General features: G+C 41.7%; 1 protein-coding gene and 1 pseudogene across 1 annotated transcript; both read left to right on the plus strand.

The window, feature by feature from the left end:
- Positions 1–769: 769 nt before the first annotated feature.
- LOC134444830 (malectin-like) lies at positions 770–3,085 on the plus strand (the record flags this gene model as incomplete). Its single annotated transcript, XM_063194018.1, has 3 exons — positions 770–946; positions 1,506–1,563; positions 2,716–3,085. Coding segments are annotated over 3 exons (489 nt in total), but the record flags the coding sequence as incomplete, so codon positions are not given.
- A 5,754-nt stretch (positions 3,086–8,839) lies between these two features.
- LOC134444832 (protein unc-119 homolog B-like) lies at positions 8,840–18,440 on the plus strand (annotated as a pseudogene).
- The last annotated feature ends 1,103 nt before the right edge of the window (positions 18,441–19,543 follow it).

A 19,543-nucleotide genomic window follows, 5' to 3' on the forward strand; every position in this document is an offset into this window, starting at 1 on the left:
AGCCGCATGGCAGGCGAGTGCACTGGGCCGGCAGCTAATATTCTATTTGCTATAAACATATTAGCTATTGGGCCTCTGCACCAAAACTTGCCCTGTCAGTGTGTTTGTTTACGGTTTGTGATTTTCTGTTCAATGTTGTCTCGCAACCTGTATATCAATATATTTAATTTGCTCATTCAGAACCACATGTATCCTTTGATGCAGCATATTGAATGGATAAGTGTGGTTTTTGAATTAGTTTGTGGGCTTGCACTTTTCTATGTCCACGGCGTTTCAACATTTGGATGCATCGATCAACTGCTACAGTGGAAGGATTATTTCATTATGTACTGTATATGGAACCGAAACAATGAATCTGGCCTGTCTGGAAAGTGTCAGTCTTTCCTTTTAAGCATTAGCTAAGCGCTTAGTTAGTCTCCTCAGCTTATCCCATTGATGCCTAAAGCACCTGCAAAAAAACCCTGCTGAATGCCTAAGCCCATGTTTGGAAAGTTGCCCTCAGCCTATAAAAACCTAAATATCTTAGCCTCTGATGCACATAAAAACATGGCATAAGTTGCATTTAAACCCTAAGACCCTCATATTGCATTAGAATGTGTTCATTCAGCTCTAACATACCCACAAAATGTTATTGAAAAAGCTAAAATCTCAAGAGCCTGAATGCAGCGTATATGTGTCTCCAGGCACTAAAGGTCAAACAACATATATGAGTCATCAGGCTAAAATGGGTTTATCTGTCTTGTTTCACCGTCTTTCACTCTCTCCACAGGTGTTCGACGTGCGCCTGAACGGTCACACTGTAGTGAAGGATCTAGACATCTTTGAGCGCGTCGGCCACAGCACAGCACATGACGAGATTGTGGCCTTCTCCATAAAAAGGGGCAAGCTGAGCGTACAGAGGGAAGTCTCAACCTTCAATGGCAAACTCACAGTAGAATTTGTGAAGGTAAGCAATCGTTGGCCGTACTGCTTTAACTATTTTCGGATACTGCTTGTACTCTTTGGGGTACTGCTTGTTTCTTGTGCAAAACCTCAGTGATGCACTAGATAAGACGTATGCTCTCTGAAACATCCGGTATTTTTTTTGTTTCATAGATAAGTGGGAAACTAACTGGTTAGATGTAGCATCATAGCTCTTTTTCCAATAGGATTGCCAACGTTTTTTTGTTGTTGAAAAAGTAAAATCCAATTTGTTTAGTTACATTGCATAGATCTAATCATCTACATTTTATCCCGTTGCAAAGAGAGTCTTTTGAGTGATTTTCGTTTACATGCTGTGCATTTAACCCATTAAAAAGCTATCAGAAGTTGAATTTCCATTTTCTAATTTAGCCCAAGCTTATGCTGGACTGTACATTATTTTGTTAACCATTCATTTGTGAAGGAACGTGGACATGGCACCAATTTTCATATAAGTTATGGGAAATGTTAATAAATTGCCAATGAAAGTGTTGTTTGAAAGTTGATCTTGGGTAATCTGACAATATTTGAATTTTTTATTGTAGGGTTACTACGACAACCCCAAAGTGTGCGCACTGTATGTGATGAAGGGGACATCAGATGGTGAGTAAAAAAAGAAAATCTAGGTGCTTTTGGGTCTGTGCTGTTTTAGAAATTTTGCATTACTGTGTTATGTGGTTAACCACATACAAGTTTCCAGAAGCATCATGGTGCTCTGTCTAATCGGGATTTTCCGTACTCTACAATGAAATGACTCGTGCTATATCTGTTTTTGTCATTGCTTTTTGACGTTCATATTCAAGTCGATCTGGCCAACCAGCCTATTCCTGGCTGTCCTTTTGTCCCTGAAATGGTGAATGAATGAAAAGCAAATGTACATATCTATCAGTCAGTAGACTATTGGGTTGTAGCTCTGTCCAATACAGACACATCCAAGTTCAACAGACTTTTGCTGATCCAGCCCCCAAGGGCTTACAGTCTGTTGGATCTTTGCCACATCAAGGGCTGCCAGTCTGCCTGTTTGGCTCAACAGGTGTTGGCATGGTCCACTGGGTAGTTTCACCTTTGTCCAGAGCACTCACCAGAGCTCTAAGCTTACCCCTCATCACCTCGGTAATGCGCCCAGCCAAATGCTGAGCTCCCTCTGCTAAAATATTTATTGTAATTCAATAGCGTGGCATATTGACCACTGTGAGTGAAGAGAGGGTACCCTATTTACAAAACGTCCATTAGTCTTAATTTCACTCTCATTTGTTGTGTTTCTCGCTCTCGCTCTTGCTCTCTATCTATCTCACTAAAGGCGGGCATACGTACACTGTGCGAAATTTTCAATCGTGGGTATTAAGCTCCTTCTCTTACTGCCTGAGGATTAGATGATTTAAAAGTTCACAGCTCACAACCTCACATTATATGAGACGAGGTGAAAACGCTTGTCGCGTTACACCATGTACACTGTACGATGCGAGACTCATGATTGACCTCCGATTGAGCAAGAAATCGGCCCGACTCCCAAAAAGTCGTGCGAGTGACAAATCATGGGAAGGTCGGGCAAAAAGTTGTACAGTGTAAGCCCGGCTTTACTCGCATGCATGTACACACACTCCTCTATTACACATTTGCCTATTGGAAATGTACTGTCTTATATTGCACTTTAATGAGATCTACTAAAACAAGGAAGTTTGAATCTATCTTTGAGTACAAATAAAACGAAAAAAGAAAAATAATAATAATCTAATCTAATTTTTCCGCCCACAGATGTGCCAAAGCTGCAGCCTCACCCTGGCATGCTTGACAAGCAGCAGCCCGAGGACCCGGAGGAGCCCGAGGAGGCGGAGCTGCCGGAGGAAGGTGGCGTGCCCAAGGGTGCCTCGGCCGCCTCCAAGAACCGCGTGCAGTCGGGCCCACGCACACCCAACCCCTACGCGGCCGACAACAGCAGCCTCATGTTCCCCATCCTGGTGGCCTTCGGAGTCTTCATCCCCACCCTCTTCTGCCTCTGCCGGCTGTGAGAGGAGCCGAGGAGCTGTGGACAACCCCTGGAGGGAGGGAGGGGAGGTGGAGGAGGAGGAGCAGAGAGGAAAGGGCATAATAGGAAGGCAAGCAAGCAAGCAGATGGACCATTATGGTGCTGGTGAGGTTGGGGGGGATTGGGGGGATAGGGGGTGGGGGGGTGGCATTTGCACAGGACGTATAGGGGTGGGTGGTGGCGAGAGATTTGGGGCTGGTTGGGTGAGTGGGAGGGGCATATAGACGAGGAGGTGTTGATGTTCAACAGCTGATCTTGAAGGATAAAAGGTAGAACAACTCGATCTGTGGTCTTCAGAAGCTTTGGTTTCATTGGCTGCTTCCACAGAAGGCCTGACTGATGAGAGAGAGGTGGGGTGGGAAAGAGGGAGAGGTAGCGAGGTGTGTTTTTGGGCTTTTGCCAAGGTACAGCAAGAGCTGCACAATCCTAACTGGCTCTCACTCACACTGACATGCATACACACTTGTAGGCGTACCTCAATGAGACTGCTAACCGTTTCACAGAACACACCAGAGAGGGTGGATCTCTTATAGCAACCTGGTTGGTCGAGTCTGACTAGAATCAGCAGATCATGCATACAAGAAGACTGTGTGGCGAGCGCCAAGTTTAGCGGCTGGTATTTCCATTCGGTCACTGGTGAAGGGTTATGGGAGGGAGGTACATTACTTTGGTCTTCTAGATGGCCATTGTCACATCTGCATGCCTCTCGCTGAAAGGTACCAGAAGTCTCCGAAAAAATGTCTTCTTTTTTGATGTGGCAGAAAAGTTTTAAAGAAGAAGAAAAGAAAATAAGTTTCCCCCAAGAGTTATTGCCATGCCTTTAATTTCATCTTGTGCAATTTTTAAAAAATACAAGTTTTTTTGTTTGTTTCCTTTTTATATCGCCTCATATTGTCCAAGTTGTTGACATGCTTACAACATTCACAACAACTCAGAACACCTTTGTGCCAGGACTGATTAGTTGAATTTAGCTTGAAAATAAGGTACTACTTCATGAATAATATATTTTGTGGCAAAAGCTACCAGTGTAGCTGTTGGTGTCTTTACTTTTGATCTATTTATAAAGGAAAAAAAAACAATTCTGGTGGATAATGGATTGGGCTTTTCTCTGCGCCATCGTATTACGTTTATCACACATAACCTAGTTTATATGGCTGTAAATGGTCTCTGCGATGCATCTGTTATCTGAAATATTGCCTCATAGTTGTGTCTGTAACTTAGGAAGGTAGCTTCTCTAACATCCTGCCGACCTCCTCAGTCAGCACTGAACCATGTTGCTGGATAGCGTTGGCAGGGTTGTATTAATTTTGAACAGGAATGGTCGAGTCCTTCCTTTACATCAACGTCCATTTGCTCACCCCACTGCTGAGATTTCACTGTCCCACCTTGTGTATGCCCACCCATGCCTGTTTCCTACGTTTTTGTTCATTTGGTGTCTGTTTTTCCTATATGGTGGACTCTTGGCAGACATAACGCTGACTTAACAGGCAGTTTTACTCCTGTGTGTGAGGCTAGACTGATCTCGTTGTGATGGGGTGGCGAAAGATACAGCTGCTGAAAGTGAACTGAGCTGTATGAGTGTATTGTACACCCATGCTTTTGGTTGACGTCTCTTTTTCCCCCCCGTTTTTGTTTTGTTTAGTGCCCTGTGTTTTTTGCCAAGGTGTCTCTATCCTAACCCACAGCATCACCACAACTGCCTTTGCAACTTCCTTTGATCGCTTCTTTTAAAAAACACCTTTTGTTTTTTTGTGATATCCCCCAACCCATGACGTGGCTTTCAGGGAGGTCAGTCTCTAGAATTTGCAACCTGCCTTCTCAGGTGTGGTTGCAACTTCTGAGCACCCTCTCTCCTGAGACACCTCAGAGGTCACCCGAAACGGCCGATGTTGGTGTTCTGCTGTCTGAACAAACCAGTTGTTTAAAGGGCTTTTTGTCTCAGATGCCAGTATTGAGTATGCTGTTCTGAGAAACATTTAGGTTTGTGAACTCCCCGGAACACTGAGTGTTTTTCTGTCAGCTGGACTGCCTCGTTTGTTTCTGAAAAGCATTCCACATTCACCATTTCGTAATTGATTTTATGCCATGTTGTCTGGTCAGTTTTAACGGTTATTACACTATGGAGTTATGAGGAGTTTCCAGTATGGCTACCCAGCAACTTCGATCCCTACCGTCACGGGTCACTCATACACGCCCATCCATCTGCCCACCCCTCTCATTCCTGACCAGCCTGATTTGACTTAAACACAGACTCGCACTTTCCATCCTTGTACAGTAACGGGCCAAGCTAGCTATTTCCTCTGCTGTTTCCTGATGCCCCCCCCCCACAAAACCACCTAAATTTACTCCACCATGTCCTTTCTCTCACATTGATGCTGTTGAACTTGAAATAGTTTTTTAGCGCCCAGATATCTTACTTGCATCTTTCCTTCTTTCCTTCTGGGACCTTTTACCTTTTTGGAGAGTATCATACAGTGCAGGTTAAGTTGGGGATTATTTTGGACTTTAAAAGTTGTGTTTTAACATGCAGCAATCGTTAAAATGAAAGCACCTTTTGAAGAAATGACAGATTAATTTAATTTTAAATCAGTACCAAAGTCGGTTGTTTTGTTTATATATGTTTTCTTTTTTTAAAGCAAGTGGAAATAAATATATATCTATATATAAAAAATTAAATATTACACAGGCTGTGTGTGTATATAAGGTACAATATCACACTCGCTGAAGTGTGCCAAGAGGTTAATGTTCTTTATGATATTATTTTGGAGTGGCTTTGGGAGATTGTTTCTGTTTTAACGAATAGCTGGCTTTCCGGTGACAAAGTGGCCTTTCTGACTGAGGCAGGTGCTAGAAAATGAAGTAGTATTTCGTGATGAGGCAAACGGAAAGACAGAGACACTCTGACTCGTTGTCAGAAAGTTAAGACTAAGGCTTGGGTTCAAACACCAGGATTTCTTTTAGCCTTTAAAAAAAATATGTAATTTAAATAAATGGGGTATGTGATGAGTTTCAAAGGTAAAGGATTTGTTGCTTATATTTTTCTCCATGTTTGCTCCTCAGGATTTTGTTTTGTTTTGAATGATTGATGTTGTGATTGTATGTGAGAGGTGTTGATCTTTTCTTTCTTTCTTTCTTTTTTTCTTTTTTTGCACTGCCTGTTAATTTTAAACATTTTGTTTCTGACATTTGTTGTAATTTTTAAAAATTCTGTTGCCTGTTGCCTTGATTTTTTTATGAAAAAAAAAAACCATGCATACATAATTTACCATTTTGTGGTACGTGATTTTTTTTCTCTCTTTGACTCTTGGCTGCATGCTTTTTGTTTAGTTATTTAAGGAATTTTGAGCGTTATGCAGTTTTGACAACCCTTTTATGTCAGTTAAGGAGTTTTCAGATGACAACCAAAGACTTACTGGCACGTGGATGGGGAATTACAGTGAATTCAGCATCATACTGGTCTTTGTTGTCTTTCACGTCTTTGTTTTTCATAAAGAAACAAAACACACAGCTCCATTTGCAATTGAAGCTGTAAAGAAAAGTAGAAGACCCATCCCTTTTGAGCAAGCTACTTCTGCATCATGGATGTCTGGACAGGAGGACTGAAGAAGGAATTGCTACCACAAGCACTCCCGAGCCCTACCTCCAACACGCCCCTCCCTGGCAGTCTGTTCTCAAAGTCTGAAAATACAACACCAGTGAGAACTGCAAACAACTGCTGTTTCTTTTTAATAAATGTGCTATTTTTATCTAACATGACTGGATGGTTTATTTCACTCTGTATCTTCATGTACAGCTCCAGGCCACTTTATTAGAATAGCATGAAAAAGTTTATTTATTTCCATAATTCCATCAATAATGTTAAACTGTCATGGATTATAGATGCATGGCCCAGTTTTTTAACTATTCCAATCATTAAATTGTTCATTTTTACTTATTTTGGTCTTCCAGCTCAAAAAACCCATGAATTGGGGAATTCGCATGATTAGAATATTGTAATAAAATCACAATTTTCTTCATCAAAATTCGTTTCACATCAGTGCACATCAAATCAGTTGAAATTTGGTACTTTCTACATAACGTGCAATGTTCAATACTTGATTAGGACTCTGTCTTAATAACGGAACTTAATCACCAGAAATGAAACCCCATTGAAAATGAAGGGGGTTTTATGTCTGGTGAGTTAAAATTAAACTGGTGAGTTAACACCAAAAAGTAGCATGGGTATCTACGGGTATATTGAAGAGAAGTGTGGGACACCAGGTCAACAAACAAGAACAGCTGACGGCAAAGCATCAAGGATATCTGGGCTTCCATTACTCCCATGCACTGTTTCTGCCATTGACTTCAATGTTAAACGCATCATGGCCGTTATTAAGACAGAGAGAGTCCTAACCAAGTATTGAACATTGCATGTTATGTAGAAAGTACCAAATTTCAACTGATTTGATGTGCACTGATGTGAAACGAATTTTGATGAAGAAAATTGTGATTTTATTACAATATTCTAATGATGCGAATTCCCCAATTCATGTTTTTTTTTTCAGCTGGAAGGCCAACCTATGTAAAAAGAAAAACTTGAATGATTGGAATAGTTAAACAACTGGGCCATGCATCTACAATCCATGACAGTTTGACATTATTGATGGAATTATGGAAATAAATCAAACTTTTTCATGCTATTCTAATAAAGTGGCCTGGCGCTGTATACATTTGGAAGAGAGGGAAAATGATGTTCTGCTTTGTTTTGGTTTGGCTGAAAATGCGATTTAAATGCATTAAATGCAATTTAATATTGGAAATCACTGAACTACACAAACTTGTCTTTGCTGAATACAAAGCTGGATAGTCTACTTTAATCTAGTCAATTAAAAATGTGCTGTTTTCTGAAAGGACAATAGATCTTATAACTCAAATATAGGTGTTGCAATTGTAAAGGGTCAATCACAGCCCTGTTTATTTGCTTCTCCCAGGACAATATTTGATTGAAAATAGATGTATGACAGTCATTCAGCTTTTTAAAAAGGATGTTACACATCAACGTCTAATTTAAAATGTTGAAAATATAAAAACAAAGTAGGCCTAATGCTAATGGTCACGGTTCCCTGTATTCACTATCCAGTAGCCTACCATATCCATGGCCTTGTCACGTTGATGCACATGCTTGGGTTAACTCAACAGCATCAGCATGGCACGCCATTCCACCATGTCACCCTTGCTGATCATTCTGAAGATGGCTCTTCGCCTAGTTGGAATATTGTCATAAGCATACCCAAACATGGAGACTTCTTGAGACATGAATTAGTGAAACCTGGTCTCAGTCAGAACATTTGTGTTAAAATAATAATATTAGCATTAATTGTTTGATAGTCAAAGATGTGATTATTGGTTGCAATACCAGGGACGTAGGGGCTCCATGGCCCAGACATGGGCAGTTTGGTGGGAGTTTGGGAGATTCTCCCACAAGAAAAAAAAGAAACTATGATAGTTAAAAATGCAATTTTAACACTATGAGAATATAAATAGGCCTATATATAGGGGGCTACCACCAGACATGGATGTCTCATTATTTTGTAGCATTAGGCTTGGGCTTTAGGTCCCCCTCAGCTCTTGGCCCTGGCCTGTTAGACCCATGTAGGGCGGCTAATCTGTCCTTGAGGGCAACAGCAGGTTTATTTGCAAGAATATTCAACCAAAGTTATTTCAGGTGTTGATCTCGTGGATACTCCTAGTTTATCTTTATGGATAAACGTAGTTTTATTCCACTTTTTGTGAATTGTTGCCACCTAAAGGCACATCCAAGCTGGCACAACAGATGCAGCTGCTACAAATCAGGAAGTACATGCACGTCTGAGAGTAACCATGGCAACGTACATGTCCTTTACCCAATCACTAGCTGGTCTTTTCAGCATAGGTTCTCCATAGAGACGCGCGACGCCATCTTGACTTGGAAGTTCCATTTTTCATACGCAGCTGGCGAACTCTGCATAGAAAACATCGGCGACATGAGCAGTCAAAGCTCGCGAAAAGATTCGGCGAGCACTGTCAATGGCTCGGACACCGTGGGTCCAGGAAGGGAACGAAAGTCTGATGGAGGGGTTTTAAAAAGGTTGAAATCGCGAAAAAATCAGACAGATAGACGGCCTGTTACGGAGGATGAACTACGGGCACAAGGAAAAGACATTACTCCAGACGGTGTCCTCGGGCTTCGCTGTGTCACCCGTGGTAAAAAAAATAATAATTAACTTCTGACCAGGACATGAAACTTTTGCAACACATTCTAAACCTGTCATGCACTTCAGAAACTCAATTTCCATTGTGGGCAATGCAGTATTACTAGCAGTTGTATCGTACCACTCGACACGTAAAAGTTAGCCTGATTGGATTTCCGATTAGGCTACGTTAGCATATTGTTAACATTGGCTGTAAAACATTTCAGTGTGGGGGTCAAATACACAAACTAGCAGCGAAACTCTGGGTCATGTAGCCTACATTAACTCCCATGCCACTTGGTGTTCTGTGAAAGAAAAACACAGCCAACCAAACTGTTTTCCGCTCAGTTCTGACCCACAATGCGGTGGTAACCTACCCATGGACAAGTTTGACTGTAACCACATTTTACTATTGCTACATTGCACGAGTGTTGTGATGCTGATCTTGCCGCTGAACTGGTATCTAATTACACTGCCAGCCTACCTGCTATGTGACTGAGCTTGTTTGTTGCTTAGGCTACGGCAATTTAGCACCATTTAATGTGGATAATTTGTTAATGACAGTGTTTCAATGTGTCTTAGTGCAGCTATGAAGTTGAGCTTTACCTGCTGAAGTTCTGCTTTACGTGCTGGGTTGACAAGAACGCTTCATATGCCTTTCCTGCCTTTTGCACAGTCAATGTAATAGAGCCTACCAATGTAGCCTACCCATTGAATGACAGTAGATATAAGCCTACCCCAAACACAGCACGAACCTGTCGAAACTGTTAATGAGTACTTCAACCCATCAGAGTTAGATCCACGTTCTTTGAGTAGAGTAACAGGCAAAGTGGATTCCTCAACTATTTAATTAGAGTTTTGTTGAAAATGTTATTTTCTGTAACCTCTAAAGACTAGTTCTGCTTTCTGTTGCCCATCCTTAAACTGTTTCTTTTCTTTTCTTTTTTTTAACTCTACCTGTCAGACTACCTTTGCAAACCAGAGGACAACATCTACAATATCGACTTCATACGCTTCAAGATTCGTGACCTGGAAACCAACACAGTTCTGTTTGAAATTGCCAAACCTCCAAATTGTGGTAGGTGGTGTTTTATTCCCAACTCATCAGAGTGGAAAGAGTCAATGTCATTTGAAATAGTACAGTATAACAATGTCGTTGAACTCCTACATCACCACAATTTATAGCATGCCGTGTTTCCCAGACTAACTTATACAAACAGCAGCACTATGTGCTGCGGCAGGCCAAACACTTCGAACCAGTACAGATGTTATGTTTGCTGTATATCCCCCATTGACATACACGTGTGACAGGTGAATTTGTGGCGTTCAGTTTTTATTCTGTGGTGCTGTGCGACATAATGTTTTGATTTTCGGTTTCTTTCGTTTGCTGTGCCTAATTTCCTTTTTTTCATTATTTCATTCAATTATCTAATTTCTTATTTTACTGCATGGTTTACTGGATTTTGATTTATTTTGCATGGGTTGCTGTGATTTCTTGTTGTTTTCTGTTTGCCGTGGATTATTTCTGTTGTGAACTATTTCTTTACTTTTTCTTTTGTTAATCCTGAGGTGTGCCATTCGCCCTATTGTGTTAGCCGTGCCAGCCCCTAGTGGCAGAGTCTGACAACCTGAGTGTGGGTTCTAAGGCCTTAGGCCTACCAGGTGTGTTGTCTATTGTGAATTAGTGAACATACTTGGGGCAGGTGTTTACAGATCCGCGGGTGTGGTGGCAGCACACCCACCCCTGCACTTTACTGTTAACGTGAACATACTTTGGGGCAAGTGTTTATCTATCTGCGGGTGATTGCGACAGCACACCCACCCCACTGCACTTTGTGAATTGTGAGTACCTTTTTTATATTTTATTACAAAGAGTGAGAAAGATATATTTTTATAACGCAAAGAATAATAAAGATTTGAATTATTAATTGTCACCACTGTCTCTGCCTCCATTGTGCACGAACCTGTGTTTGCCTGGTAATCTATTGTGCGGGTACATTGTGTGTTGGTCCGGGGTATCTGTAACTACCCCTAATTCATTTCCTCCGGGGGCTCCACCCCCGGGGGTGGCGTAGTCGAACTACTTCCTGTAACGGTCTCGCCCACTACATTTTGGCGATATATGGGAAATGCTGGAATGTAACGCATCTTAACATCCTGCATGCCCAATCCTATCTCTGGATCTACCTTTTTGCCAACTGCTTTGACCCAAGTGAGAGGGTGGTCTGCACACTGGGTACGAGCTTCAAATAAATAAACTTTACTGTTTGACAATCGGCATTGTGTCGATCCACTAGCGGGATCATCTTCCTCAGGCCTCGTCATTGCTGCTTATTAAACAAAGTATAATTTTTAGATCTTATACCACCACCCAGTGTGTAGACCACTCTCTCGCACTGTCCACTGCAATTGTCTGGCACCTGGATTGCTACTTTTGTGGATGTGTGCGCTCACTCTAACTTTCAAACGACTGCTTTAACAGACCCGCAGGATGAGGATGATGAGAATGGAGAGGTGGACTCCACCGCTGGCCGCTTTGTCCGTTATCAGTTCACCCCGGCGTTCCTCCGGCTGCGCACCGTCGGAGCCACGTGAGTTTTCAGCGCTATAATAATTACTCTATTCAAGAAGTACTACCGGTATCTGTCCACTTTTCCTTGGGCTGTTTCAAGCAACACTATTCACATTTGGGAAATGAGATCAGTGATTCCCCGTTCTGTAAAGCCTCTTTCTTCACACGTTCTGTCATCTTCCGGTTTCTTTTAGGCCTGGTTTTACTATCCCTTCATACTAATTGCATTCGTACAGACGGGTTGAACCTCGAGTTGTGGGAGGGGGGTGGCCTTTTTAATAAAAAAAAATTACCCGAAAACCGTCCAATCAGCAAATGGGGTGTGGGGGGGTGTCACACATTAGAAACATCAACAGAGTTCACCCCTCCTACCAGCTAGTTGTTTTTCAATGTCATGAACAAATGTTAGTGATTGGATGAAACGGGGTGCGTTTTTGACATTTCAACAGAGTTCAGCCTTCCTTCCACGGAACGTTCCTCAGTTCGGCAGTTCCAGACCCTTTGTACAAATGAACTGAAACCATTAATAAAAAACAGGTTCATGTAATGATGATCGCCCTACATCGATGACATCACGGGTGGCCCCCTCACCCCCTTGCCCTTTCTGTGTGTACATGTCTGTGTAGCTGCCGTCTTGTTAAAAACAAGAATCGTATTTTTATGTTATTTACTTAGTAGTACAGCCAGTGTTCACTCTGGCGCTTTATTGTATCCTTCACGCAATACTCACAGAAGGCAGCACGTTAAACATTGTGTTCGGCTTAGTAGTGCCTTAAACTTTCTGGGGAATAATACTAGATCTGTAGAGTAACTCCATTCCGTAATGCCTCTTTATTCACACGCTCTGCCACCTCTCTGCTTCTCTGACTTTTTCCTGACACGTTCGAAGTGTGGAGTTTACGGTGGGAGAGCGTCCGGTGCAGAACTTCCGGATGATCGAGCGGCACTACTTCCAGGAGCGCCTGCTGAAGAGCTTCGACTTTGACTTCGGCTTCTGCATCCCCAACAGCCGGAACACATGCGAACACATCTACGAGTTTCCCCAGCTCCCAGAGGACATGAGTGAGTCAACGACCTCCAGCTTCATATTGCATATATTGCCTATGGTTCAATGACGTTTCGGTAGTAGCATGTCAAGGTGGTGCAGCAACAGCTAATGCCACTATTATATGCAGGGTTCCCACTGGTGCTTGAATTCCTTGAAAATGCTTGAAATCCAATTAAGTGTTTTCAATGTTGTGAAAATGCTTGAATGTTTGGCGAAGTGCTTGAAAATGCTTCAAATTTGTGTCAAGTCAAACTCAGTAAGCCAAATAATAGAAATAAATTGTTCAGGTACATCAAAAATCTGAGGGAGTGAGATGTCAGATGGGATTTGCCATTCGACACCCTAAAATTGATTAGAATGCAGGAAATTGCATCTCAAAAACGCAACATTTTCTGGGGGAGGAGGACCCTCACACCCCCTTCCCGCGACCTATTAAAGGTGCTGGAAAACTGACAATTTGGTGCTCGAAGGTGCTTGAAAAGTGCTTGAATTTGTTCATGAAAAAGCCGTGGGAACCCTGGATTGACATGATTTTTTTGTTTTTGTTTTTTTTATTACCAATTACTACCGGTTATTCATTTATGAGCATTAGCTGTGGTTTTACCACTTGACGTCTTCTTCTAAAAACTATCTCATTGACCCAAAGACTCATCATTCATCCGTGTCATGTAGGTCAAAATGGTTGCTATGAATAAGATCGCAGCTGTGTCATCTTGATTAAAAAAAGTTGCAATGAAGACTTAGTAACCAGAAAATACTTGTGATGGTGCTCATCTTTACTTTCCCTCTGGATTAATAAAAATACTGTGTTGTCCAAGATTCGCTTGGGACGAAAAGTAGAACGAAAAAGTAATAATTGTGACATGCAGCCTAGTCTTGGATTCACAATGTCATGAGTGAGATCTGTTATAATCCCAAACATATACTAGCATGGTTTACTTCACGAAATTGTGGTATAACTCTGGGAGCGTATCTGTCTTCATCATTTTTTATTTGTTTGTACTTGTAGTTTGTTTTTGTTTACTATGCAAATGTTCATTTTTTTTTAATCCATCTACCTGTTACCTACTTGTTTCTGTCCACCATTTTCTGCTCTCTCTCTCTCTCTCTCTCTCTCTCTCTCTCTCTCTCTCTCTCTCTCTCTCTCTCTCTCTCGCTCTGTCTGTTCCTCTTGTACGCCTTTTTCCCCCTTCTCTCTACTCTCCTCCCCAACTTTCAGTTCGTCAGATGGTGGAGTATCCATACGAGACGAGGTCTGACAGTTTCTACTTTGTGGACAACAAGCTCATCATGCACAACAAAGCGGACTATGCCTACAACGGAGGTCAGTAGCACCAGGACACAGTGGAGCCCAGAACGTGATGTCCGTATACCCCCGGAGCAGTAGCGCAAAGAGGTGTTGACTCGGGGGAAGGAAATACCTCATCTTCTGCTACTCTCAAAAATCAAGGAATAACGATGATTTTTTAGAATGGTGTGCACAGTATGGACACCCAGGAGGACATGGGCACCTGCAGTAATGCTCCACTTCCCAGTTCCCAGCTCCCAGTTCCCAGCTCCGACCGGGCTCCTGTCCTTTGGTCTTTTTAAATTTAACTCGTCGATGAGGACCAACCTTCTGCCTTTTTTTTTGGATTATGTTACTGTTCACAATTCCCCTAGCAAGAAGAAACAAAGTCTTTATTTTGTTTGTGATTCCGACACATTGAAATTGTAGTGTTGTCTCACACACAACCCTACTATGTCCTTTGCTTCACGTTGTGCTTGATTATGAGTGGCTGTGTCAAGCCGTGTCACATTCCTGTGTGTGTGTGTGTGTGTGTGTGTGTGTGTGTGTGTTTGTGTGTGTGTGTGTGTGTTTGTGTGTTTTTGTGTGTTTGAGTGATAGAGCGAGAGCGAGAGCGTGTGTGAGAGAAAAAGAGAGAGAGTGTGTGTGTGTGTGTGTGTGTGTGTGTGTGTGTGTGTGTGTGTGTGTGTGCATACATGATGAATGCGTAGGCACATTTGTGGTTTCAGTCCATGACTTGTATACTTGTAGTCTGAGGTAAGGTTGTGAGTGCCAGCACAGATCAGAAGCTTTTCTGGTAAAGGTTGGGTGTGCAGATGTGAACCCTCATTGACACTAGTTGTAGCAGTCGAATGAGTCAGGAGAGAGGAAGTGATGCACTGTTCATGTTTAGAGCCCAAGCATTTTCAGTCTCTTGAAGGAAAGGAAGTGATCTGTCTCAGAGAGTTGTCTGTTTCCCAGATGACTCTTTAACTCTGTCTTAATTTGTTTGTTTTCTACTGTACCTAATGGCCTAACCCATGTCTACATGGACACCCTCTGTTTGCACACAACTGTGTACACTGAGGAGGAAAAAATTTCCTTGATTGTATTTTTTCAACTATACTATGTATGTAGCTGTAAGGCAGGCTGGTCCATTCTAGACTGGCTGAAAACATAGGGTTTGCAGAGCTAGATTGATTCAATAAGCTCTGGTGATGAGGACCACAGGGATATTCTTAAGGTATGTGTGTGTGTGTGTGTGTGTGTGTGTGTGTGTGTGTGTGTGTGTGTGTGTGTGTGTGTGTGTGTGTGTGTGTGTGTGTGTGTGTGTGACTTGTGTGTCCTCAGCGACATGGACAATGTCCCTTTTACAGCCTGATCCACTAGCGGTGCTGTGAAAATGGAGGCTTTGGCTGCCATGCCGTCAGCATCTGTTAATGCTGTCAGGGTCAGCTGCTCAGTTAAGCCTTTGAGGAGTACTGTCTATCACATGATGTGTGATTAGAACCATAGCACAAATGTAAGTTCTTACTAAGATGTCACAAACAGTTTTTAAACAGTTGCAGTCAGACTTTCTAACAAAAGAGATGTTCCCTCCGAGAATGTTTGATACACACCTTTCGGAATAGTGTGTAGACATGGGTAAAAAAGAAGCATCAGGAATTTTGCTTACATGGCTTACGCTTACATTTCTTTGGGTCTGTTTGCTCAATTTAATGATTGCATCCTTGACCTCCAAGCCCCTACACTCTGACGTTGAGCATGATATTGATAAAGTGTCCTTGGATTCACTGGAAGGCACCAGTAATTTGTTTCTGCCACTTGTTAGAAACATGTATTGTTCTTTCATTAGTATAAGGCAAATAGCAAAGGAGTCTTTTGTTAATGATCCCATCTCATTATTTTTGTTTGCTTTGTTGTTTACCAATAATAAAAGAATAGATCTTTCAATTAATGCCATAGAATTCGTGGACGTTTGGACCCTGTTTCAGATGAGCAGAAAGAGGGCTATTTTGAATGAATTGGAAAACGGGACAACGCTTCAGCTGGATAATGTTTGAACTGAAGATTCAGTGGTCCTTTACTTGATATGGGGGGTATTCCAAGCATTTGACTCTACTGGCTAAGGCTACTACCATGTTGAGTTAAAACTTGAGGTAAATCATCGAACAGTGGTAAATCATCTAATAGAAGAGCCTGGAGTACTCGTTTCCTTAACTGAATGACACATGTGGATTATCTATTACCAGGTTTACCACTTCCTGTAGGTTAACATACCGGTAGCCATGCTTTCGGAATACCCCCTGGTCCTCTCTAAAATGTTCCTCTCCAATACTGTATTTTCTCTTTCAGTTTAGTGTGTGCGCGTGCATGCATGTTTAATTGCTGGTTCTCTATTTAGAAACCTGGCTCTCTCCAGATCTGTGTTCTGCACAGTAAGGCGGAACCACTTTCATCTGGCGAGTGTCAGGTTATCTAATTCACACGATGTATGGTGAACGAATTAACATTTCAGATTTGGCCTAATAAGACTTGAAAAGTTCTGGTTAAATGCACACACACTCATTTCCATGTGGGTGGTGCTGTTGATACTATTTACTGTGTATGATGCTGCTGGCTGGGTAATGGAGATGATGTTGAGGATTCAGATGAGGAGGCTCAGCTGAACCGGCTTTGATGACACGCCATCACCCTGCCTGTGCTTTTCTTTGTTATTTTTGTGTGTGTTTGTTTTTCTTCCTTTCTTTTTTTGTTTGTTTTATAGACTTGGTCACACTACTCTCATTTCATAGGTCATAACTCATTTGTTAAATTAAAAAATGCGATCTTGTAGGTTAATTGAGGAATACGCCTTTAAACATCATGAGATTTCAAACATCATTTGCACAAACTCTTAGGTCTTGTGGGGTTTTTTATGCTTTCCATCTTGGTGTATACATTTCACACTGATCACAGATGATCTTCTGTGTAGGTTTTTGTACATGTCGGACAGAGCGCCTTTCGCCCCAGATTACTCAGATTAGCAGGATCTCAGACACACTGTGGGCGCGTCCTGTTTGCAGTGATGCAGTGTGTTCTTGGCCAACGCAACTCTGTGTTTTAGTGAATCACCTCGTGTGTCCAAAATGTTATAATAGACATCTAGCTGTTTGCCTGTTCCATCAGCCTGTCTTTCCTGTCCTCTGTCATAATAATTCTGCCTTTTTCCCGTGCATATCTTGCCATTTGTACAGTACGGTTGTCATGGCACCAACAAGAAGACTAACATGGATTAACTGACGTATATCTTGCACATAGGCCTAATGGTGGCTGATGAAGGACAGAGACCCCATCAGGGGATCTGGTGCCTGTTGATTCGCCACCATTGTGTATCAACTGGAACCCTCTCGCCTCCCTCGCCCCGTGTTCAACCGCTGCACCGTGAGGCACCAGATTTGTGATCCCCTGTATTCCTTTGTCGCTTTGCATTGGCAAATTGTCTGGGTATGCGAGTTGTGCATTGTGTGTGTGAAAAAGTGGTGGGGACAAGCTAGATTCATCTCAAAAGTTGTGTGGTGGACATGTCCCCACCATCCACTCCTAAAATGACACCCGTGTTATGTTCTGAAGGGGGTAGCCAGCCACTCTACAATTTCTTTCAGTGTGATACTGGGGGATATCAAATCGGCTGCCTCACACTGGGTTGAAAAATGTTGAGATTGGCCAGAACTTGAAATGATCTGCATCATTCTGGAACGTTGTGTGCATCTTGAACATGGGGTTGGATCCTTTTCTTTTCAACATTTTGCTGTGTTGTAAGTGATTTACTGTTTTGTTTTGTTTTTTTCATTTCAAGAGCTAATGCCTTTATTGTTATGTATTTGTTTGATAATCCTGTATCAGGACAGTAGTTATTGTAAAACTTTTCTGCACGGTCGGAGAGGAGAACTGTCTGCTTGATTGAGCTCACACTTCAGGTCTAATACTTGTTCCCCTCTGTGTGTGGCTGTGCACACTACATATGGCATCATCCCACAGCAAGCAAGGAAGAAAGCTAGGATCAAGTCTTTTTAAGTAGCCTACATTCTAATAGACTATCAGTGTTGGGCATATGATTTACCACTCTTGTAGGCCTATGTGTGGAGCGTGAATGTGGTCTTTCTGTTTAAAACATTTACATTTTGTTACAATTTTTAGTTTTGTTTTTACCAAATATGGTGAAATGTGACCAGATTTCCCATCCTTTCATTTTTTTGTGTGTGTGAAGATACTGAACTGGTACAGGCCGTGCCTGTCTCACCTGCTCTGACTTCAGACATGTCTGGATTTTGGTTAACTTTGATGTCCTTGTTGGAAATAAATGACACTTCATTGTTGCCACGTTTTTATTTGTTTGTTTTTATTTTTTTCTTCAAAAATTCTCAAAGATTCTTAAAGGGACACTGTGTGAGATTTTAAGTTGTTTATTTCCAGAATTCATGCTGCCCATTCACTAATGTTACATTTTTCATGAATACTTACCACCAGCATCAAATTCTAAGTATTCATTATGACTGGAAAAATTGCGTTTTTCATACATGAAAAGGGGGATTTTCTCCATGGTCCGCCATTTTGAATTTCCAAAAATAGCCATTTTTAGCTGCAAAAATGACTGTACTTGGACCATACTATAAAATATTTGTTTAATACTTTGTAAACTTTCATGTAAAGATCAAATTTGGCAATAGGCAGCCCAGTTTCAATAAGCAGCATAGTTGCAGTACCTTTTTTGACCATTTCCTGCACAGTGTCCCTTTAAATTTGTGTTTAAAAAAAAAAAAAAAAACTTGCTTAAAAATATTGTGAACAGACTTGCATGAAGCCATGCAACGTGACCATTCACACTCAGCTTTTACTGGTTACCAGGCCAGCAGAGCACAGACAAATATGAAAGTGAAGATGTGAATTTTTACTAGGTTTTCAGTGTTCTATGAAAAGCCAGCATGATGTCATTGACACCAACATCAAGCGTGAGATTGTTCTGGAAGAACAATGAAGAGGCGGAGCGAGGTTTTTATTTTTAAGTGTGCTTTCAGTTTGGTTCATTTTGGCTGGTTGATGGGCATACCTACACCTACACCTCTCAGTTTTTGCAGATTTGTGAGTATATCTTTTCATCGAAAAGCATTACAGAAATTTCACTTCGACACCATGATTAGTGACCTTTTAACAACATATTTAACAGCTTACATTTCTTGTTCACTCGGAAAAAAACAAAATACAGCCGTTAATGTTTGAACATGTACCCACAAAAGTGAGTACAACCCAGATTAAAATCCGGTAGAGAATGGGCCGTGTTGGCTCGAATCGTCTCGAAATGGAAAGGGATTTAAAGGGAGGTCATCGGTGTGCGTTTCAACCTTTCTTTGCATTGAACTTTTACATTAAGCAATGATGCATACGCATACAAACATACCATCAGTCGATATTAAGAGGCAGC

This window comes from Engraulis encrasicolus, unplaced genomic scaffold (assembly GCF_034702125.1).
Source record: "Engraulis encrasicolus isolate BLACKSEA-1 unplaced genomic scaffold, IST_EnEncr_1.0 scaffold_769_np1212, whole genome shotgun sequence".
In the NCBI taxonomy this organism is placed as follows: Eukaryota; Metazoa; Chordata; class Actinopteri; order Clupeiformes; family Engraulidae; genus Engraulis; species Engraulis encrasicolus.